The 23,138-nt window shown below is 43.9% G+C and overlaps 1 protein-coding gene across 1 annotated transcript; it reads right to left on the bottom strand.

The window, feature by feature from the left end:
- Window positions 1-7,502: 7,502 nt before the first annotated feature.
- Window positions 7,503-22,638, bottom strand: CNPY3 (canopy FGF signaling regulator 3). Its single transcript, XM_072988901.2, has 6 exons — window positions 22,335-22,638; window positions 15,578-15,701; window positions 15,075-15,171; window positions 13,536-13,658; window positions 10,761-10,878; window positions 7,503-8,583 (listed from the first exon to the last, which is right to left on the bottom strand). The coding sequence occupies exons 1-6, from the start codon at window positions 22,453-22,455 to the stop codon at window positions 8,339-8,341; spliced, it is 828 nt and encodes a 275-aa protein (XP_072845002.2). The 5' UTR covers window positions 22,456-22,638; the 3' UTR covers window positions 7,503-8,338.
- Window positions 22,639-23,138: the final 500 nt, after the last annotated feature.

The following is a 23,138-nucleotide window of genomic DNA, read 5'->3' as shown; positions in this document are numbered from 1 at the left end:
GGAAAGCTTTGCAGATACCCTGTTCTGCAAGAAAAACGAGTAAGTGAGTCCTAGAGTAAATCAAGCCTAATCTGGAGGCAAAAATGATGACTGGGGCTGTACTCAAGGCACATAATGAGACCGCAAGATTTCCTGGAAAAGACAATAACGCCAGGAAAGTAGTAGGAAAAGAAGTCCAGAAATGTGATGGTTTGACTCCCTAAAGGTTGCTATGGCTTTCAGTGTGCAGTAGCTTAGCAGAGCTGTTGCAGACAGGGAATTTTGGAGATCACTCATTCATGGGGTCCACATATGTCAGAAGCAACAGCATGTAAAAACTGATCAACATTGTGGCTTCCGCTGCCCCAGTCCCATTTTTATTTATATGGCATTTTGTACTTGTCATAAGCAGTAGTACTATTTTCACTTTCCTTTCCTGTCATTGGTATTGTTTTCTGTTTTTAGCAGCATGCTTTGTTTCTTTTCAGCAACTTGGGTTCTCGGAAGGAAACGGCTGTCAAACTGGAATTCGAACCACTGACCAGAAAGATGAAGGAGGGGCACTGAATTACAAGAATACAGATTAAAATTCAACACAAAAAACTAATAGGTGATCTCAGAGCAGCAAGTTCATCAGGAAATTAGCTGAGAAAAAAGTTTATGTCAAACTGATTAAAACCAAGAGTTAGAAAAACACTTGTCAAGCCAGGCATCAGGACTTTGGGTAAATTAAAACGCATGTAAGTCATTTAACTTAATATATTCGCGAAGGCTTTCACGGCCGGGATCTAATGGTTGTTCTGGGTTTTTCGGGCTCTTTGGCCATGTTCTGAAGGTTGTTCTTCCTGACGTTTCACCAGTCTCTGTGGCCGGCATCTTCAGAGGACAGCAACTTAATTTAATCTAAATCTCATCTTTCCCCAGTGCTTGTTAGGATTTGTGTCCAAATTTCATTTTTAAAAATTGCTTATTTCTTATAAAGAAATCTTAAGAAATCCATAAATGCATGTAGAAATCCACTTCCATGTTGGAGCTTCCTTTCTAGAACTGTTTTTGTGTGTGTTTAAAGCTAACCAATAGCCTAACTTATGACTGGAGCTTCTGAGTTTAGAAAATGCCTTCCACTGGGAAGTGCCACAGCACTAAATTCTGTACCCCAAACAAATTGATAAAAAAGTAAATCATGCCTCTGTTGTTGTGCTGTTGAGTTGCTTCCAACTTACAGTGACCGCAGTATGATTTTCAGAATATCTGAAATCTTCAAGAAGTGGTTTACTATGGTCTCCCCACTACAATGACTGTTCATGGCTGAGGATTTGAATCCAGATTTCATGAGTCCTAGTCTGACACTATATCCATTATCCCACACTAACTCTCTGTAATGAACTGATGGATAGCTTAGGGGTTTAGGTATTTAGCTACGGAGCCAGCGGTTGAGAGTTCAATCCACGACAGTGCCTCTTTGACATAAGCTGGACTCAGTGCTGCAGATGATCTTTTCCACCTTGCAATTCTAAGATTATTATTATTTTATGCTGGCCACAAGACTGGTGAAACGTCAGAAAGAACAACCTTCAGACCATGGCCAAAGAGCCCGAAAAATCCACAACAGCCTTTGCAAATACATTATTATCATTACAAAAATTAAAGTAAAAATAAAAATGTTAAAAAAGCAGTCTCTGGACAAAAAAAACTATAGAAACTCGTGGATTTTGTCACTGTAGGAATAAACCTTACATTGTGTGGATGGCAGTAAAAATACCAGTGACACCAGTTATGATAGCACTTTTCAGTACTTAAAAGGTAGTCATACAGAGGAGAGGCAGGATCTGTTTTCAATTATCCCAGAGTGCAGGACACGCAACAATGGGCTCAAGATAACAGGAACCCAGATTATGGCTGAATATCAGGAAAATGTCCTGTTAGAGAACCCTGGAACCAATCACCTCAGGAGGTGGTGAGTGTGCCAGCGCTGGAGGCATTCAAGAGAAATTTGGACAACCATCTGTCAGATCTGCTTTGATTTGGATTCCTGAATTGAGTAGGAGGTTGGACTTGATGGCCTTATAGTCCCTTTCCAGTTCCATTATTCTATGATTCTATGAATCAGGTACATCACAGAGAACAAATGCTTCAAATAGAAGAAACCTTATATGATAATTTCTACTGCTAAGGATGGAGCCAAGCTCAGATGGCTTTCTCCATCAGTGACTGCGCAAAATGGGTGTCCTCCTGATGTTTTAGACTAGAGCTTCCTGCATTCTTGATCTTTGGCTATGCTCTGTGCAACTGATGGGAGGTGAAGTCCAACATATTTGAAGTCACCTGGCTGAGGAAGGATGATCTGTGGGGGGAACAATCCAGCCAGCTGGAATTGTTGTCAAGAATTATATTAAGAAACTACTGTTTTGCTTGACCTGGGAACAACTTTGTTTTAGCATCAAATATGCCAAAATAGTGAACTGCCATGTGTAGAAACCCTACCCCTGGCAATGCCTTTAAAAGGTGTCTATTCAGAAATACATAAGTTATACAAGACACAACGTGACCAAACAACTCACTGCAACTACACAGAATCATTAATAAGACCACTGAGTCTATATTTGCTTTGGGCACCAAAGACAACCACCTTGTTCCTGCTGCTTCTTTTCCAAGCATCAACCTTTGTTCTTTTGGCATCAATTATTTAGATTGGTTTAATATTTAAATGCAGAGTTTTGGAGTGAAGGGGAAGCAACACAAAGAAATTAAAGGCCACATTATGTAAGACATCACCAAATCCATCCCTACAGAAATAAGAGGGATGCTGATTTGAAATGAAACAGGACAGACATTTGTCACAAAACACAGCAACCACCTTCAAAGCAAGCACTCCGACTGGCTCTCATCAGGACCCCACTAAGCGCTGACAGTGAGGGAAAGATTTATTGTTATGATGGAAGTGGACAGCTGTTGGGGAGGGTTTCTGTGAGACAGAACTCCGTTTTCATGTACAGAAGATCCATCAAAAACTATCCTAGAAATCCCGAGCTCCTCTGATTTTGGAAGGTAAGCAGGATTATGCCTGGTCTGTACTTGAATATTACACCACCAATGGATACTGTGTTGGGGAAAAGCTATAGTGGTAACACATTGTTCCTGGTTCAATTACAGGCCTCTTTGGCTAGGGTTAGGAAAGAATCATGTGTGCTACTCTGGCGAGCTGCTCCCTGTCAGAGTTGACAATACTGCTCTAGAAGAACCGAGAGTGTGGTTCAGTGATTGAAATCCTGTTGCACAGTCACACAAACGGTGTACCTTCTAGACGTGACTTGCCTGCCGTAAATTAAGAAATCTTCATAGGCAATCTCCATTGGCTGTTGCATGCCAAGTTGTGCAACTCAGTATGCAACAGATAATGCCTACAGATTTTTTTTAACTTATGCGATTTGCTTCCAAAAGTTAAGCCATTTGTGTAACTGAGCAGCAAGATTTCAGCACTATCTGGCAGCTTCTGAAGGCTTCCACTCCTGATAGGCAATGTAGCAAAGACAAACAAATAAACCTAACTTGATACGAAGAAGCTCTTGCTAGAGAACATCACAAATTTTACAGCTCTTGAAAAATCCTCTGAATACATTTCCACATTGCTTTTAGTTTGGCTGAAAGTCTCTGAAAGGAATACATACACAATCCTAACTTCCTTGAAGCTTACTTTGGACTGTACTTTCAGACAAGGATGACAAACACACACCTTTGCATCAGCCAAGTAACTAAAAAAGCTTGCTGGCTGATTTAGGGAATTACAGTGCCATCTCAAACTTTTTACAAGATATGCTCAGAATAACATGCCATGTTATGCCATGCCAACACAACGGGTTAGTGTTGCTCTGCACTGGTCCTTCTGCTGACATTTTCAGCTATGTGCAAAGAGGCATGGGGAACTCCAGAGCACCAGATAGTAGGAGGACCCATAGACTAACCAAGCAGAAGGCACAGCTGGTACATTATCTATCTCAGAGTGGAACCTTAGTCACTTTCCCATTTTGCTATACAAGGCATTGTGAGGAACCCGCATGTAGTTAGTGAAGTCAGCAATTTCAATAGAACAATGTGCAATTCATGAGTAAACTGGTCATGATGGGGAGGGTTGTTTGTTCAAATGCAGGAACAGTTCAAGAAGGGAATGTCAAATATGACGTAGTGCATATATAATTGGCATGGGACCCGGAAGAACCAGGTTCCTATTCCCACTCAGCCATGGAACTCAATGAGTGACCTTGGGCTAGTCACTTTCTTTCAGCCTGACTTGTTCACAGGCCTGTTGTGACAATAAAGTGGAGAGCAGGACAGCTCAATAATGGAAGCCAGGGGATATAAATGTAACTAATAATAAGTAACCTACTGTCTCTAGACTGAAGATGAGAAGTAAAAGCAAAACACAAAGCAATTGGTTATGTAGCGCCCCATGGTGCTCTGGGCAGTTTACAGCTTAATAATGCAGACTACACATTGTACCCCGCCTCCAGAGAGCTGGGTACTCAATTTACCAACCTTGGAGGGATGGAAGGCCGAGTCAACCTCGAGCCAGCTACCTTAACCCAATGGAACTGAGCTCAGGGTGCAAGCAGAGGCTTCACTGCAGTTTAAGCAGTTGGACGAATCTTCTAGAGCAGTGGTCCCCAACCTTTTTGACACCACGGACCAGTTGGAGGACACAGGATCTGTGCACGGTACCCCCTGTGCTCATGCACATGCACAAAGTGGTGGTGCTTGTTTGTACGTGCACTCTCACACATACACGAAGAGGCAGGGGGCACTTGCGCGACAGTTGCAAACATGCATGAAGAGGCAAAGGGCGTTTGCGCAGCACGTGCATGTGTAAAGAGGTGGGGGCGCTCACGTGGCATGTGCACAAACACGTGCATGTGCGAAGGGGCTGTGCAGGGGAGCGTGCGGGGTGAGTACGTGTGGGGGGAGAAGATGATCTGTGTCCGCAGCTCCGTCCGGCCAAGGCCCGGCACCGGGCCGCAGACCAGGGGTTGGGGACCCCTGTTCTAGAGTGAAAGACAGAGTGAGGTAGATGTTGCAAAATAAATTAACAAGACTTTTGTATAGATTTGTTGTTGGGGGTTTTTTGTAAGTAGCAGGTAGCCTTCAGCTTGGCGGCTAAATGAAAGACAGTCTCAAATCCTCAACTGGAATTGTCAGCAAAATATAAGGTAGTTCTTTTTTTAGGCGTATGACATGAATTTCATGCCATGTTTGTACCAGTTATCTTGGTATCAGTCCTTCAGCAGTTCTGAATCAATGGTCAACATCCAAAAACCTGACTAACTAGCAGAGAACACCAATGGATGCCATAAGACTCTATGGTATTTCATGGTCAAAATAAAATGGCAATCAGCTTTACCAGTCCAAAGAATGTGATTTTAGGCCACATCAGTTTTAGTCCTTTGGAGTTACCTTCCTTCAATATGTTAATTTGGCCCAATGGCCCAAATCCAACCAGCGAGAGGCAGATTCGGATAGAGTAATGGGAGAAGAAAAGTAACTGCCTTAAAGCTACAACCTTCCATTAAGCCAGTAAGAACATTTATTTATTTATTTATTTATTTATTTATTTATTTATTTATTTATTTATTTATTTATTTAATATGCTGCCTTTCTCCCGATGAGAGGACCCAATTAAATTGTAAACCGCCCGGAGAGTGCTTGTAGCGCTATGGGGCGGTATATAAGTCCAATAAATAAATAAATAAATAAAGGCAACTCACAATATTAAAAGAAACAGAATTAAAAACATAATTAAATATTAAGAAGCAATCAAACTATACACTAATTAAAATAAATTGAATAATTAAAACCAAGTTAACATTAAAACCTATCTGACTCTAAGAAGGCATTCAGGGTTTCAATCATGACTGTTAAAAGCCTGCCTTGAAGAGACGGGTCTTTAAATGTTAGCGGTAGGATAAAAGGGAGGGGGCCAGCCTGATCTCTCATCATTCTTAGAACCCATCTACCATTGGGGACAAGTGAGCCTCGAGACTATTTCTGGAAAAGGGGATGCAAGCCTTTTGTCCCAAACCATGCACTACAATCCCAGGTTTAAAGACCATCTAGACCTGGCATTTCCTTCCTGGATCAGCCAATGCAAGGCTAGTTGAGTCTACTCAGTTAATCATAAACTTTGGTTCAGTCTACCCAATCTTGCAATTGTCAAATACTGATCATTATTCCAAGGACCAATTGGGATAATTGTGAAGGGTTAAGGAATCTTTGGCCCTCAGTATGATTTGACATACAATCCTTCATCATTGGCCATGTCGGGTAGAGATGGTTCAAACTGTATTCTAAAATATCTCAAGAACCAATGGTTCAACAGCCCTGTTACACAGTTTTATTTGGCTAACCTTGGTCTAAATTAAACGGCCAACCTGTGATTCTCCAGAACTTACGATTTCAGTTTCCACCAATCACAGCTAATTTGTCAGCAGGTGTAGGAACTGTAGGTCAACAACCTTCTGGGTCACAGACCCACAACTCACGGTTTACTGAACTGCCTGCAGTTAAATATAGCATGCCAATGGCTTTTTTTAAACACTTGAGAGCAACCCCTTTGCTTGATAAGAACCTTCCAAACAGTTTAGTTTTTAGACTAGAGACAGGAGGCATGTGGCTTTTTTGCATGCTGTTGGGTTATAACTCCCACTGGTCCTAGCTAGCATAGCACCTACTAAGGGATGCTGGTAAGTGGAGTCAACAACATCTGAAGGGTAATTGGCTACCATTTCATGCTGTTGCAGCAGTTCTCTATTAAAAATACCATATCCCAGTACCATTGTTACTGTCTTTACCGACATGCTTAAGAGGAGGGACTATACACTCCTTTCTCCCTTTCTTCTCTGAAAGAGGAACATATCTGAAGAGGACAAGCTCCTGATTGTGTGTAGCCTTGACAGATGAGGAAGATTGATGGGGGGAAAAATAATCAGATTCTTGCTTGAGCATGCAACGTATGTAGACACATCACTGTCTATGTGGAGAAAGTAACAACGCAGAGGGAAGAGGCTAATCTAGCCATGTTGATAACAGCTAGGTAGCCCATGATGCATAAGGTTTCATCTAAGCTACACACTTCTCTCAGAAAAGTCATAAACCTTTGCTGTGGATCAGAAATACTGGTGCTGATGAGCAATAAAGTTGGTGGAATGGCTCCTACATCATCTGATGCTACTCAGTTCATTATTTGCCCTTAGAGAGGCTTTGTGTGGCTTCCTTTCAATACAATGAGAACATGGAAAAACTATGGTTTTGGACTACCCCTGCCCTATTTCCCCAGCCAGAATGGCTACTGGATGGGAGATTCAGGGACTTCTATTCCAGGAAACGCAACTTTCCCAGGCATTGAACAAAAGTAAGCAGTAAAATCCCATGAAGCCACAGTATGATACAAGTGAGTGGATAATGTCAAGCATCATAAATTATCCATGTGCATGCAAAAACAGGAAGCCACTGCAGGGGCTTAAAAGAAGCACAAATTATGCAAAAAATATTTATTTACACACTTTGCAGGACTTTAGGAAATGAGAAGCATATTCTCTGCAGCAAGGGAGGACAAGTGGTGGGTGGGAGGAAAGCATCACAAACACCTGCAAATACTCTCCAGACTAGAGCTGCTAAAGGACCTGATTCCTTAAGGTGAGAAGGGGAAAAGGCAAAAGGAATTTAACAAAACAAAGCAGCGAAACGAGAGTGCCTTTAATTCCGCTGGGAGAACCCTCATCTCCACTTCCCTCCAAGCAAACTCAATGATCTAAAACATGATCTACAACATGATAGCTATGAAAAGCAGAACTAGACCACCCACCTTCCAAAGTGACTTACAGAAATGTCCCTTATGTAGCCCACTGGGCTGATTATTAAGATGCTTATCCTAGTCATGGGTCTGAAAAGTGAGCTTGCAGTGAGTTTCAATCTTGCTGTCTTGCATCTTCCTCCTATCCTCCTCCAGTTGTTTTTGGAAGGTCGAAGCAGAGAAGGAAAGGAGGAAATCAACATGGGCGGCAGCCTCAGGTTTTGAAGGCAAGCCATCCCAGCTGAGGCAGGCAGCCCCTCACCTTCTCTCCTTTCTGGCCGACTGCTTCTCCAAGTGTGAAAGGGACCATCTGGGTTTCACCCACTCCGCCCCGGGGCAAGGTTGAATTAACACTGGATAGCTGAAGTTCACATAACCGCAGAGCGTTGCCCTGCAGGGGCAGACTTGCACATTCCTCCGGGAAGTGAGAATCGCCATCTTGTAACTCCAATGAGCTAAAGCAGGTCTCTGTGGCCCGAAGGCAAGCTTGCAAGCCCACATGAGGGAAGGGTTGGCAACCTACAGCTCATCGGTGCTGTGCAACAGTGGCTCTAGCTTCTGAACAGCCTCTTCTTTCTCCTCGACTGCTGCAGGTGCGTCCTCCACGCTTGCCTTGACAGTCTCTCTTTCCTGCTTGTCCTTGTCTTCGTGACTCTTTTTCTTTTTGGCAGTCTTTTTGCCTTTGCCCTCCTTTTTCTTTCCTTTCTTCTGTCCCGAACTTGCCAAATCCCCCTTCTTGCCACTCCACTGCTCTGTTAGACAGCCTGGAAAGATAAGAGGGGGATTGGGAGAAAGGTCATGAGATCTGAAAGAACACGGCAGTCCAAAAGACCATATCCTTCCATCCCAACTTGGCCCGCTTTGAGGTCTGTTGGAGACCCTTCTCACAATCCTACCACCTTCAGCGGCTTGTTTGGTGGGGATGCGAGAGAAGGTCTTCTTGGAGGCTGTGTCCAGACTCTTGAACTCCTTGTCAAGAGAGAGCAGGTTTCCCCCTCCTGGCTATCTTTCTGGCAGCAGGCAAATATGTGTTTATTCAAGCAGGCCTTTGAAAGTTAAGCATATCCAATTGCAAGATTTTATCCAATGTGCTGGTTCTTTTTTCAAAGGAAAACTACCGATAGTGTTATATTTTAAAACCAAATTTACAGTGTTTTAATTTTAATTTTACTACTGTAATGAATTTAATCCTAATTTAATGTTCATAATTTCAGTGTCATTTGATTTTTTTTAAGCTGCTTTGTAAACCACCTTGAGTCCCAATGCTGGAAGAAAGGCAGAATGTGTATAAACTAAATGAACAGAATGGAAATCATCAGGCCTCCACTCTCCATTCTGTGTGAGAGTTTGGAAAAGTTATATTTGGGGGCCATAATTCTCTGAGCAGGCAGGCAGAGTCAAAAACCTCACTTTTCCAAAGTGTGTCCTGTTCTCCCTTCAGACCTCCACTGCTACTCTTCTTCCCCTGACTTAGTGAGCTGAATTTCCAAGCTTGTTAAGATAGGATCCCTTTCAGCTCTGCAGTTCAAAGGTGATGATGACGACGACCAGGAAGGTCTGACTTCAGAATCTTGCTCAGCCATGTGCCTTACAGGCACAGGCAGAGTCTAATCAATCACAACTTCTCTGCTTTAAGATAGCTGTGAGATCAAAAAACGACGAAGAAACGCATATGCCATCTTGACTGACTCAAGGCAGACTTCAGGCAGAAACAGTGTTTGAACGTAAGAAGAGGCCTGTGAAATGAGACACGAGGCTTACTGAGCTCAATACACTTGTTTCTCACAGAAGTCAACCCCATACTCCCTGGGAAGCCCTCAGGAAGGACATAAGGGCAACAACGGTCTCTCAGTGTTCTTCCCTAGCAGCTGGGACTGAGAGTGGCCTGAGATCTCTAATGCTGGGGGCGCAAGATTGCCATAATGACTGCTACCCTTTGACAGTATAACCGTCCATGAATCTGTATCATCCCTTTTTGGCGATCATCAAGCTATCCTGTGTTGGTAACCTCCACAATTCATCTATGATATGATGATGTGGCCTAGAGCAGCAGTCCCCAACCTTTTTGGGACCACGGACCGGTTGGGGGTGTGCGAGCTCTGTGTGAGGGGGCACCCCTACGCTTGCAGGTGGGAATGTCATTCTCGTGGGTGGGCGTGTCATGCTCACGAATGTGCGCCAGTGCAACCCACCCACCATGCAGGGGGCGGGGGGGCAGAGATTCATCTCCACAGCCCAGTTCCAGGAAGCCCACGGACTGGCACTGGGTTGCGGACCAAGGGTTGGGGACCCCTGGCCTAGAAGTTACTGCTTAGTTTCACTCATGTGTCAAGCCTCACTTCAGAAGAGGTAAGGAGGAAAAGGAGGGATGTCTCCTCCTCCTTTAAGGGGGTAGCAGCCATTTAGTTGTCATTTTTTCAATTGTTTCTAACCTGTTGCCTGCTGAGCTACTGGGAGGAAAACTTTTCATACGATTGCTTACGGTAGTTTTTTATATGCAACTTCTCAAACTTTTCTCGCTTGCTAGAGAGACTGTCTCGTCTCTTCTCATTCATTCTCACGCTCTAGAAGCCATGCTCCCCAGAGTTCTCTGGGGATCCCTGTCTTCTGTTTAAAAGCTAATTAGGATATAAATCAATGCAGCCCAGTTTCAAAAACCTTCTGCATGCAGTTGGTTCAGACAACTAGCAAGGGATAAATCATTCAATCCCCTGCTTGGGGGGGGGGAGGGAAGAAAGAGAAAGCGTATGTCAGAGAAAAAGAATCTGCCTCAATCACTTTTTCCTCTGCCCCCACTCCGACCACCCTTCAAGAATTATTCCCAAAGGAATGAGCCTCTAACTTCACCCCTACCTCCCCCCCCCAACCCATACCCCATTTCCCCCCATATTCTTGGATCCCAGTCATCACAGCTGTTTGCTTCACCGAAACAAAAACTCACTGGTGTCTTTTCCTTTTAAGACATGATTTGCACACAGAAATTGGGAAATATCCTCTTCCTGATAGTTTCTGTACCAATCTTCAATCACGTCTTCATATTCTTCCACCATTATCTCACACTACAAAGAGAGAAAAAGAGAACTCTGTCAACAGAATTCTTCCTTCAAGTTACAATTTAAAGGAAACATATATTTAAAGTTAGATCCCCCACTGCCTCCCACAAGACCTGCGGTATTTCCAAACAAACGAATTCTCCCAAGGCAAAAATCTAACGTTATGCAAGCTGATTTTTGCTTGGCCAAAGGGGATTTCCTCTCCTCCCCTTCCTCCTGCAGATAACTATCAAAATCTGCTCTAAAAGGTCCTCTAGTTATCTACAGCAGATACTGAAGGTGTGTGGGTTTGAAGAGGTGAGAGGCAATCCTCTTCTGGTTCTGCTGATGGAAGGCAGTCAGTCCATCAGCAGGAAGGGTTAACCAATAAGATACAACCATGTATGTTATTGACTTGTAAATGCCTATGACTTCACACCTTGTACCACAATGAAGAACAAACTCTGCTCACAGCCTTACAAACTGAAAAAAGGGAAGAGCCACAAAGTATTTAGCCTTTCAACATTTTCAAAATGTTAAATAAGCATATATATTTTTGTTACGCTTAGGAGGAAAACGCATGCCAATATCTGGGGAGATCTCAGAAGCCAGCATGGTGTCACTCCAGCTTAATAAAGGGGGCAGAATTCAAAGTGCTAGCTTATATTTATGTATTTATTGACAAATCATCACCCACAGTAGCAATTTGCTAGATGGGTGATATAAAAATTGAATCAATCAATCATATGCATATGGTGCACCATAGTTGTTCTGCAGATGGTTTACCACACGTATGAACAAAAACAATGTAAATATTTCAGAGTGCTGAAATAACATATTATTGGTACTGAAAGTGCCCACGCCAAGGGAGGCTAGAAATCTAGCATTTTTGGCCCTGGCCCTCTTATTAGGGAACAAGCGACCTTTGACAGTTTGCTAAGCACCATCCCTCCTGACCATCAGAAAGGTTTTTAAAACGGAACTTTTCAGGATGGTATTTAATGGTCTCAAACTTAAAAAAAAAAAAACCATGAGCGCTGCTAAAACATTCACAATGTTATTCTAGGTTTAGGTAATTCGGCTGTTAGACTAGGGCTTTAACTATAATTCCACTGTTTTCCTTTCAGCAGAGAAAATGATGCCTTTTGTAACTTTATTACTATGTCTGCCTATTTGTTGCTGATTAGTACGTCAAATTGTAAATTTGGTTGTTGCTGTCTGCAATTTCAGAATCCTGGCTGTTTGTATAGTGACCAGAGAATGTCTACTCGCCACGAAGCAGCTTAAATAAATAAATAAATAAATAAATAAATAAATAAATAAATAAATAGATAGATAGATAAATAAATAAATAAACAAACAAACAAACAAACAAACAAACAATGTAACTTCTAAAGATCAGAAATGGGCAAAGTGAACCACCCTGAAACCTATGTGTAGCTCTTTAGTATCTCTGCTTCCTTTATCTTCAATTTCTTAAAATTAAAAAAAATGTGCAAAGGATTCCCTTTTCCCTCGGGCTTTTTTTTGGGGGGGGGTAGGTTCTATACACTGCAGAAGCCCAATCCTTACTCATTTGTAAAGGATTTTCCACACGCGCACACACACACGCACCACTTACAGAGGACATAAGAAGGCTTTTTCGATAAACAATTTTAAAAAAAAGAATTTCGGAAGAATGTAGGTGCAGCAGGAACTGTTGCTTCCAAACCTCTGAAAGCCATTCGTTCTGCTCTAGAGCTAGAATATCTAAGGGACTGCCTTCTCCTACAGAAGCCTCTCTCCTCATGTAAAGCATCTTCTCCAGCACAGAAGAATATCTACTTCCACATATTCACCTGCTTGCAGTTGGCAGCTACACATTACAGAGGCTCAGCCACAATGCAACCCAAGCAAACTCCTGACTCCCTACAAAATGGAGACTAAATACTTCTCATGGAGGAGGAAGAAGCAATTACTCCATAGAGGGAACCGAAAGATTACTCGCTTGACCGAGGCAAGGCTAAAACAACATTTCTTTAGGGTACCTTATAAGAATACTTTCTTTCCATGGTGAAATCCCATGTTTCTCATGGGCATCTGTTTAGCTAATGCAGGAAGAGAAGGACGGATGAGAGGTTTAACCCAGCAGGGCTCTTTTCGTTCATAAAACTGTATCTCCTCTTAAAGTTCTTCAGACCAGATCTAGATCTGTTTGTATCATCAAGTTTGCTGCATCACAGATCTATCAAAGTGGTTCCCAACCTTGGGTCCTCAGATGTTCTTGGACTACAACTTCCAGAAATCCTGACCAGCACAGCTTAGTGGTAAAAGCATCTGAGAGTTTTAGACTAAGAACATCTGGGGGGCATTGCATATAGACCGTGGACTGGAAAACTGGTTGACAGGTCAGTTACTTCAATCCCTAGATGCTGACAATTTATCAAGTCACCTATTCAAAAGGAAAACTCTGTAATATCCTCTATTGTGCCTAGATGTTACTGGATTTCAATTCCCAGAAGTCCCAGCCAGCATAGTAATTGGTAAGACATTCTGAGAATCATTGATGAACATCTAGAGACCCACCAGTTTCAGAACCACTGCTCCAGAAGATCAACCAGGGGCTTCAGTTGTTCAAAACTGCTGTAGAAACATCAAGCACTGGCTTCAGTGCTAGAGCCATAAAGTTCATCCAAGCACAATACCTGTTTCTTAAGATCAGACACTTCGGCAGAAGTTTCATTCCACAGTTCATAAGGAATGTCCATCACCACTTTGACTCCTTTCTGCACCAAATTATGGAGTGTTTCAAATGTCTCAGACATGCCCTGAAGTGACAAGACAATGTAGTCAAAGGTTATCTTTGGGAAGAACAACACAAAGAAAATGAACATGAGTTGGTAATGCCAAATATACGATCGCTCCTTCGAGAGAAGGGAAGCTCAACACAACCTAGAAGGGCTGACAGATCATCATTCCATGCAAACTCTTCTTTCTTTCAAGACTGCCAAGATGCAGAAGTGCCAACTGTACACATAGGTACAGATTGTTACAAAGAAGCAAAGTATAAAATGACATTCCACTGAATTTAGTAATGACTATATGCCCAGGTGAAAGCTAACTGCCATGCTTTGACTACAAAGATTTGGACTGACAAGCAATCTTCCTTATCAATGGTCTTGATGCACTGTGACCTCCAATCAGAACCAGGATAAAAGAAGTTGCGTAGATAGTCCTGCTGTAGCCAGCAGATGGGAAACTTGCTCCCTTCTATACTTAACAAATGTAATTGCTTGCTATGTTTGTGTGCTGCCCTTCCTTCAATGATCTCACGGGACTCGATCTCCACTTCATGAGAGTCACTGGCCCAATGAGGCTCATGGCTCAGTGATACTCGAAGCAGGACCTCCAAGCTCCCTGTCTACTTACTACACCAAACAACCTTTGTAACAGCAGATCTTCCGTTGTGGGAAACTTCTGCTTAAAGGCTGTAGCTGCATTCTGCTTCAATGATGTGCATACACTCCTGGCAGGAAGCGGCAGCTGCCAGCAGGTGGAGTAGTCCTTTTGGTTAGAAGTAGAGCATAAGATCAAAGGGTTATTTTAGCCAATCCTAGTTATGGTTATGTAACTAATATCCTATCTGCTTCTCTCGTAACATACGATGTAATCATGCTAAGTCAATAAAAGAGCCCTCAGGGCATTGCCAGTTGGCTCCGCTGGCTCGGACTTTCTGCTGTCGACTTCTTTGTTCTCTCTCTAAGGCAATTAGCCTTCCTTTGTTCCATGATCACCCACATTCTGCCAACTGAGGGACCTGGATATCTTACTCAGTTTGCATTATCTGAAGAGTTTGTTTGTTTGTTTATTTATTTGATTTGTACCCCACCCATCTGGTCGACAAGACCACTCTAAGCAGCTAGACCACTAGTTCATTGGAGATGATGTCAAGGTCTACACGCACTGTCTCTTCCCCTCATTCCCTGCGGAGTGTTCTTCACTAGGGATCTGAATTCCTGTTAGCGCAAAACCTAGCACAACCAGCCCATCATTTTCTAGACAATGGAAGAATGTACACAGTTCGAACATCCATAAAAGTTATGGTTTTTTTTACATGGTATTCAACTCCTTCCACTGTCCTGTCTGTTTCCAAACCCCAGGCCAAGCACTTAAGTCCAGAACAGAGTTTCAAGAAAGTAGTATAATAAAGTTTGCAAGCAGAAGAATTCAGAGATATGACACACCTTTGCAAACCTGTTGCTTCCTGGCCTCTCTTTGTGCAGGTTGTACTCCAAAAGCCTCTTGCAGAGGTTTTCTACCACCTCAATTAAACGGATGTCTCTGCAGACAGAAAAGGGAGTATTTAGCTCACTAAATCTACAAGTCAGTTTACCAAAAGCTATTTCAGATATCATCTCTTCAAAGTTCTTAGTGAAGAGAACCAGTATTACATCAGCTGGCTGTCAAGAAAGGGACACTTTCAGCTCCATTTCTAAAACAACAACATCAATCTGAGCAGATACTGCAATTGGTGATGAGACTGTTCTCAGCACAAGCATCCACAAGTCTCTAAACAAGGACTCAGTTGGTTAACTGCCTGGAAATGTTACAGAACCACACAGTTGTTTCACATTGATTTCAATACATCAAATACAACATACAAGTACTTTTGTAATTAACCAGGCAGTGCCATGCAAGCCTCTTTTTAGTTTATCAAAGTCTGTGAAATAAAAAATAGCAAACTTACGATTTTGTGTACTTGATTTTGGATGCTTTGCCATCCAAAAAGCCATACTTTGTGTCAATCACCTCCTTGGTCCTGCCAGTTTCATCAAATGAGGATTTCAGTTCCAAAGCCACATATTTGCACACTAGAAAGAGACAAGACTCAGACTGCTTAGTTAAATGTGGAGAAATTTCAGTTATTGATTCAACAAGAGATAGATTGGGGTGGTTTAGTGTAAACTCAATAGCACCAACTGGAGACACTAAATGCATTAAAGTAACCATGGTCTTTAAAAAAGTTTACCTCAACCTACAGTGGGATCTCTCAGGAAAATCACAGAAGAGATTCTGCTTAGGTTGAACCAAAGGCTTTAGAAAGAAAAGCTAACAAAACTTCATTGTTATTACATGGCATCAAGTCGCCTCCAACTTATGGTGAACCTATGAGTGACCTATAAAATATCCTCTCCTCAACAGCCCTGCCTAGCTCGTATCAACTCAAGTCTATAGCTTCCTTCAGGGAGTCAATCCACCTCATATTTGGTCTTCCTCTTTTCCTACTGCATTCAACTTTTTCTAGCATTATTGTCTTGTCCAAAGAATCTTGCCTTCTCTTGATGTGACTGAAGTACAACAGTCTCAGTTTCATCATTTTTGCATCCAGATATAGTTCTGGCTGGACTCACAATGCATTATTTCATGGAAATTAATATTTTTCATGTGTTCTTAAAATGTAAAGTGTAATGTAAAGTGGTATCCTCTAGATTAGTGGTCACCAACCTTGGGCCTCCAGATGTTCTTGGACTACAACTCCCAGAAGCCTTCACCAACAACTCTGCTGGCCAGGATTTCTGGGAGTTGAAGTCCAAGAACATTTGGAGGCCCAAGGTTGGGGACCATTGCTCTAGATAGCACTTCTCTACATAATCGAAGAAGGGGCGCCATCTAAATGGATTGCTGGGACTGAGACTGCTGCTTCTAGAATTAGAAAGGTATTTTTTTTCAGAGAATGCCCTTGCCAGCATGGCCAGTGGCCAAGCCAGTGAAAAACTCTGGGACTTGTCCAAAAATAAAACTTCCCTAAGGTCTGGTTGTTTCTCTGAGCAGTGGAAGGGTTGTTACAGAACACAACAAGGAGTCTTGTAGCACTCTGAAAACTCCCCTGTTTGAACATAAGCTTTCACACGCTACAGCGCACTTCACCAGATACATGAAGTGCTATTCAGATTTCAAATACAATGGTGCCTTGCATAACGATTGCCTCGTTAAACGACGAAACTGCTTTACGATGAAGTTTTTGCGATCGCTTTTGCGATCGCAAAACAATGTTCCTATGGGGAAAATTCGTTTAACGATGATCGGTTCCCTGCTTCGGGAACTGATTTTTCACTAAATGATGATTTAGAAATAGCTGATCGGTGGTTCTAAAATGGCCACCCGCTGTGCAAAATGGCTCCCCGCTGTGTTTTCAGGATGGATTCCCTGCTTTACAGGCAGCGAAAATGGCTGCCCCTATGGAGGATCTTCGCTGGGTGGTGAGTTTTCAGCCCACTGGAATACATTGAACTGGTTTCAATGCATTTCAATGGGCTTTTTTGTTTTGCAAGACAATGTTTTCGTAAGACGGCGATTTTCGCAAAACGAATTAACATCTTCTTGTGAGGCACCACTGTATATATACAATACACAGATCAGGGTGGGTGGGTAGGTGGAGCCACAGACAGTGAAGTCAGAGGGAAATTAAATGCAGAAATTACCAACGGTGAGAACTGTGAATAACACCAATCACTCACAAAACTGGTATTGCTGATAACAAACATCTTAGCACTAGGCAAACCAATGAATACACATACGAGCTCTCATCTTATCCCTCAGAGGAGATTGTCACCCATAGAACTGATACAGATTATTCAAATGTTCAGACTGCTTTACATGCAACAACCCTATAAGGTTGGTGTGGGGAAAACTTTGTCACTCCAGTTATTCAGACTTCCATTCCCACAGTCCCTTATCTGGCCGAGACTTATGGGAGCTGAAATCCAAAACACTGGGGGACGGGTCTCAAGGATTCTCCATCCCTGCTGAAAAATAAGCACATACTCAAAATCCCAGGGCACCTAGTCATCTGAGAGGTTGTGGCCGACCTACAGCCACCTAATATACTCTTGTCAGAGGCTAGATTCCAACCAGGGATCTCACAAACTCTCAATGAATAGAATTTGAAAAAGCTGTCCATGCCAGTTAAAGGATTCTGGGATCTGGAAAGGTAAATTGCCCAAGCTCTGTGACTAGCTGTTCGGACTTCCTTAACTACTTTGCTGCACCACCCCTGCAAACCAAAGGAGCCACATTTGTCAGTAGCTATGCTATGACAAATCTTTCCTCATATGTTTTGAATGAAGTCTCTTTTCTAACCTTCTGAGTCTTAAAGTTAAAGGTTCCCTTTGACATTTAGTCGAGTCATGTCCAACTCTAGGGGGAAGTGCTCATCCCCGTTTCCAACCCATAGAGCCAGCGTTTGTCCGAAGACAGTTTCTGTGGTCATGTGGCCAGCATGACTAGACATGGAACGCCGTTACCTTCCCACCATGGTGGTACCTATTTATCTACTGAATTCAGTATCTTTTTTAATGGTTGGTGTGGGTTTTTCGGGCTCTTTGGCTGTGTTCTGAAAGTTGTGCTTCCTAATGTTTCACCAATCTCTGTGGCCAGCACCTTCAGAGGACAGCACTCTGTGCTCTGGTGTAGTTGGCTTGGGAGTGGAGTATTTATGGCTGTGAGATAGGCTTTTGTCTTTTTCTGTAGATGGGTGATTAGTGTGTCTTGTTGTGGGTGTATTGTTGTGATAAGGAGAGATTTTCTGTCACTGTGGTTGATGGGTGTCATTAGCTGGTCTTTTGTGTGTAGTGATCCCCAGTCCTTGTGGCAGAGTAGAGTTTGTGCACGCTGTATTTTTGAGAGCTGGGAGCCAAGTCTTGTTGAGATTCAAACTTTCCTCTTTTTTGTTGAGGTTCTGCTGGTGCTTGTGGATTTCAATGGCTTCCCTGTGCAGTGTGACGTAATGATTGCTGGTGTTGTCCAGTATTACAGTATTTTTGAAATAGAATTTCATGTCCAGTTTGTTTTAGGGCATGTTCAGCTACTGCTGATTTTTCTGGTTGTTTTAGTCTGCAGTGTCTTTCATATTCTTTGATTCTAGTGTGGATGCTTCGTTTTGTGGTTCCAATATATGCCTGGCCACAACTGCAAGGTATCTGGTATACTCTCTTTTTTAACCTTCTGAGTCTTGGACACCTGTAAATTTGGTATGCACTTGGAAGCAGGGAAACATCCTCCCTGGGAAGTTTGGGCATGGAATACATTGCCACTCTTCAACATGGGAGACTCAACACTGATTTGCACAACACATGCATCGAGACATCAGGTGAAGGGGAGTCCACCCCCCATACTGTGGTCATGGAAGGAGGTGGTTTAATTCACTGCAGCAGAGCTGTCCTCACACAAAATGACTTAATTCCAAAGTTTTGTACTGTTAACTCCACAAATGCTTTGTCCACAGGCTTAATACCATCCCAGTGCCAAGTGGTGAGAACACTCACGTCATACATATCCTTTAAATAATCTGTGGAATCCGTGACTCCAGTCTGCCTAATCCCCAGCCAGTTTGGCCAACTTCGAAAGGTGATGGGAGCTGAAGTCCAACAACAATTATAGCTTTCACACCCGTTGCTACTAGCGTCTTTCATTTGCATTTGTTCCTCTTTTCTTATTTCCTTTATTCTTCTAGTTCCATTTTCAGTGACAGTCTGTGTTTCAGATCCTTTTTTTCACTCCCTTAACTTTCTTATTGTGAACACCCTGGACCATTGACAGTGAACCTTTTTGGGCCCGAGCACCCAAATTGGGGAGAAAAAAAAACACCAGCGGGCCATGGATGGTAGTGGCAGCGTAAGTGGCGGTGGTGGAAGTGTAAGTGGTGGCAGAAGGGGGAATCCTGGCCACGGAGGTGCCTCGAGACCCCACTCCAGATCCACCGTCAGTGCCAGCTGCTCCAGATCCTGGCCCACCGCCTGTTGGGACACCAGCCCCGCAGCTGCAGCCACCTTCTCAGGTTTGGGTGCGGGGGGGGGAGTAGCGAGTAGAGTACTATCATAATAGATAACAGGATAGTACAATCATTTAACTCCTTCTCAAAAAGATCTGACTACCAGAGAGATCATAGCTTTGACTGTGGCATGCTGGCACTCTTACACTACTTATACTAATGCCCCACTCTTTTACTTCTTGGCTTGCCAACTTTCTTCTTATGATTTCCCGCTATCCGTAGAAGAAAACAAATAAGAGATCGTGTCTCAAAATATGCAAAACCAAATCCTGCACTTTCATAATCCGGAATAAACCAAATGTATCCAAGGCCTACTAACTTTCTGCTATAACCCCTACAAAGCCTGCAAAATATATATTAGGCCAAGACATACCCGATTCATTCTAGTTTATCAAAATCAAATGTTTGGACTTTAGCATTTTGGTATTGACTAGATGGCTGTCAGTTTTTTTCCTTATCCTTCCCATCCCTCGATGGATGGTGCAGCATTTATTATTCAGAGATGAGAATCCTCTTTCTCTTTGCAATCATCCCCTAGATGTTACCAATCTGGATTTCATTGTGCCTTGTACTATAATGCTCTCCATACCCTTCAACAAGCTTTCATCCATCTTTATTACATAACTGATTCAGTATATAACTCATAATGCTGTCAAGTTGTGTTGCTGCAACTGATAGGTACATGCAACGTCTCTCCAGGAGCTGCTCAGGCATGACTAAAACTGGAACAGATGCACTGGAACACAGGCAGTTTCAGCGCATTTCCATTTTTAGTTCTTCTAGTGGCTCTTCTCCAACGCATGGTTCTGTCACAGTTTCACTCACATATTTTCAAAGGGAAATATATTTTTTAAGCCACTCTCTTCTCCAATTTCCTCTTCCAAATCTTCATGCAAACTGATGCCCAGATGCGCTGAACAATTCCAGATGCATGAACGATTCTTAATGGTCATGCTGGTCAGAGAGAATGGGAGCTGTTGCCTGACACATCTGAAGCAAAATACTTTTTCTGTTACTCCCAACTGATGAAATCAGTATGTGTTTTAATTTATAAGATTACCTAATATTATTGTTACCTCCCAGAACTTTTATCTTAAGGTTTAAGGTTATTTAAGGTTATCTTAAGGTTTAAGGTTTCATACTCTTTCCTATAAAGAACGGTTTTCAAACTAGGCAGTGCACTATGCATAAAACAGCGACTAGTTTGTGGTTGCTAAATGAGTCAGACGGATGGGAAGGGAACTGAATCCATAATGACTCTGTCCCATCCCTAAAGCCAACTTCAAATGTGACTTCTTATTCACCTCTTTCACTAAAGTCAGTTCCACAAAAATACTGAAAAGGCTTAGAAAAGGGATAGACAACTTGTGACTTCCCAGACATTGCTGGCCAGCAGCTCCCATTGCCTCTTCTCAGATCAATAATGAGGGGGGGGGCAGGGGAGAGCTGCAGTACAATAATCTCACATTTCTTATTCCTAATTTAAAGCCACAAGGTTAAGGTATCCACTTTGTGTAATATCACCAGATACTGCTGTATTGGTTCTATGGGATTCTACTCCAATATTCTGAAAAGAGGCAACCACTGAAGCATCTCTGGCTGTGATGCTGCAGGATAAAGTATAATGCACCTCAATAAAATAGGTAGGCTTTAGAGCAATCTGGAGAGGAGTTGTCTCAATACATCAACCCAATATTCATCTAGGAGTTGCCAGTGGCCTCCCAAGGCAAATTTCTCAGCAAGAGCTGAACTTCCCTGGCATAACATGGTCTGTCTTGAACAGCTGTTGTAAGGGGTCATGGCGGTTCCTTGGTATTTTAAATAACACATACATAATAAACCATTTCATTACCCAAATCACTTGGCAGAGGACAGCATCCACCTTAAAGACTAGTACAAGGTGGCGGCGGCTGATTTTTGGCATCAGCTTTTGCAGACTGGAACACAGTTGTTCCTACAGATATAGAGCAATACCACAGTGGAACCAATGACCTGGAGGGGGGGGGCGAGTGCCCCAACCCTGGAGGCATTCAAGAGGAACTTAGGCAACCACCTGGCAGATATCCTTTGCCTTGTATTCCTGCACAGAGCAGGGGGGCTGAACTTGATGGCCTTATGGGCCCCTTCCAACTTCGCTGTTCTATGAGAATATCGCAGTACTTTCATGGTTCTAAGGAAAGGGGACACAGCCCACCACTGCTGATTCCGTCAGTATGGGGCCACGAGTATTTGTTGGTCGCCCTTCCGTGATCTTTGTTGCAAACCAGCCTGGAAAGAGGGCTGAGACGTAGCAGCGCGGAGGCACCTCCGTTCCTACGGCGAGGCTGCCCTGGCAGACCGATCTTCCCCCTCGGACGCTTCTGCCAGAGGCTACTGACCATCATCACCCCCCTCCCACGTTGTGGCCACGGCCACCGGCTGCAACCTCCACGTCGGGAGGAGGAGGAAGCGCACGGACACCACACCGCTGGCTGCTGCACCTCTTCCTCCGTCCGGCTCCGGCTGCCGGGCGCGAAAACGGGTGCCAGGTTAGGCTCTCGCCCGCCGTCCAGGCGCCGCCGCCACCCGACTCTCCCTCCCTCGGGGATCCCGAGGCTGCTTGCCGCTCGCGTCCTGGAGCCTTCCAACCCCCCCCCCCCCGCCGCCGCTCCGTCCCCCGATCCCGCGCGCTCACCTTCGCATTTGCTGGGCAGCTTGACCCAATCGCTGTCGTCGGCGAGGGCTCCCCCCAGGCCGGGGGCCGGACTCAGGAGCAGAGCCGCCAGGAGCGCCACGGCGGCAGCCCAAGGAGCCATCGCGAGCCCGCACCCGCCGCCGCCTCGAAGGCTTGCCACGCGGCTACAGCCCGCAACAGCTCCTCCAGCCCCGGACGCCGCTTCCTCCGGCCGCGCGCTTCCGGGAACCCCGTCACGGGGGAACTGTGTAACAATCGGAACGGTGTCACAACCGGAGACGTCGGCCAATCGCAGCCGAGAGAGCCGTCGAGCTCAGACCAACGGGCGGGCAGGGAGGGGTTTATTCGTTCCGATATAAACCAATCAGCGGTCCACAGAAGAGCGGCGCTCTTCCAGTAAGGAACGAGGAAAGCTAGTTTCCCGCCCCTTCCTCTAGTTTGACCAATGGGGGGCGGCTGCTCTGTCTTGGGATTGGCGCATGAGTGCGTTCGACTTGGTTTTGGGGGGGGGAGGTGGCCTCTATTTAATGCCAAAGGCCCTTTAAAACGGTTCGGCTGGAGTTTCTTCCTCTTTTTTTAAAGAAATCCCCTTCCCAAGCGTGAGTCCTGCAGAGGTGTTGGATTAGAAATATAGCCATCCATCATCCACCTGGCTGGGGATGATGGGAGCTATAGCTGAATATACTTGGAAGACTCCAAGATGGGGCAAGGCCGATTCCGACCACTTCCTCAGGCGGGTACCATTGTGAAGAACTGAAAGTCCAAAGACTGTGTGAACAAATAAACACCATCAACAACACACAT

This window comes from Pogona vitticeps, chromosome 1, assembly GCF_051106095.1.
Source record: "Pogona vitticeps strain Pit_001003342236 chromosome 1, PviZW2.1, whole genome shotgun sequence".
Taxonomy (NCBI): domain Eukaryota; kingdom Metazoa; phylum Chordata; class Lepidosauria; order Squamata; family Agamidae; genus Pogona; species Pogona vitticeps.
The sequence above is the reverse complement of the archived record's forward strand: the minus strand, read 5'-3'. Positions and strand labels throughout refer to the sequence as shown.

What these genes read in the sequence shown, in the direction of transcription:
- CNPY3 (XM_072988901.2), bottom strand. Translation starts at nt 22,455, where the DNA reads ATGGCTCCTTGGGCTGCCGCCGTGGCGCTCCTGGCGGCTCTGCTCCTG. An exon ending in GCTGCCCAGCAAATGCGAAG is followed by an intron (nt 15,702 to 22,334) that starts GTGAGCGCGCGG and finishes GTCTCTTTCTAG; the next exon opens with TGTGCAAATATGTGGCTTTG. An exon ending in AAAATCAAGTACACAAAATC is followed by an intron (nt 15,172 to 15,577) that starts GTAAGTTTGCTA and finishes TTCTGTCTGCAG; the next exon opens with AGACATCCGTTTAATTGAGG.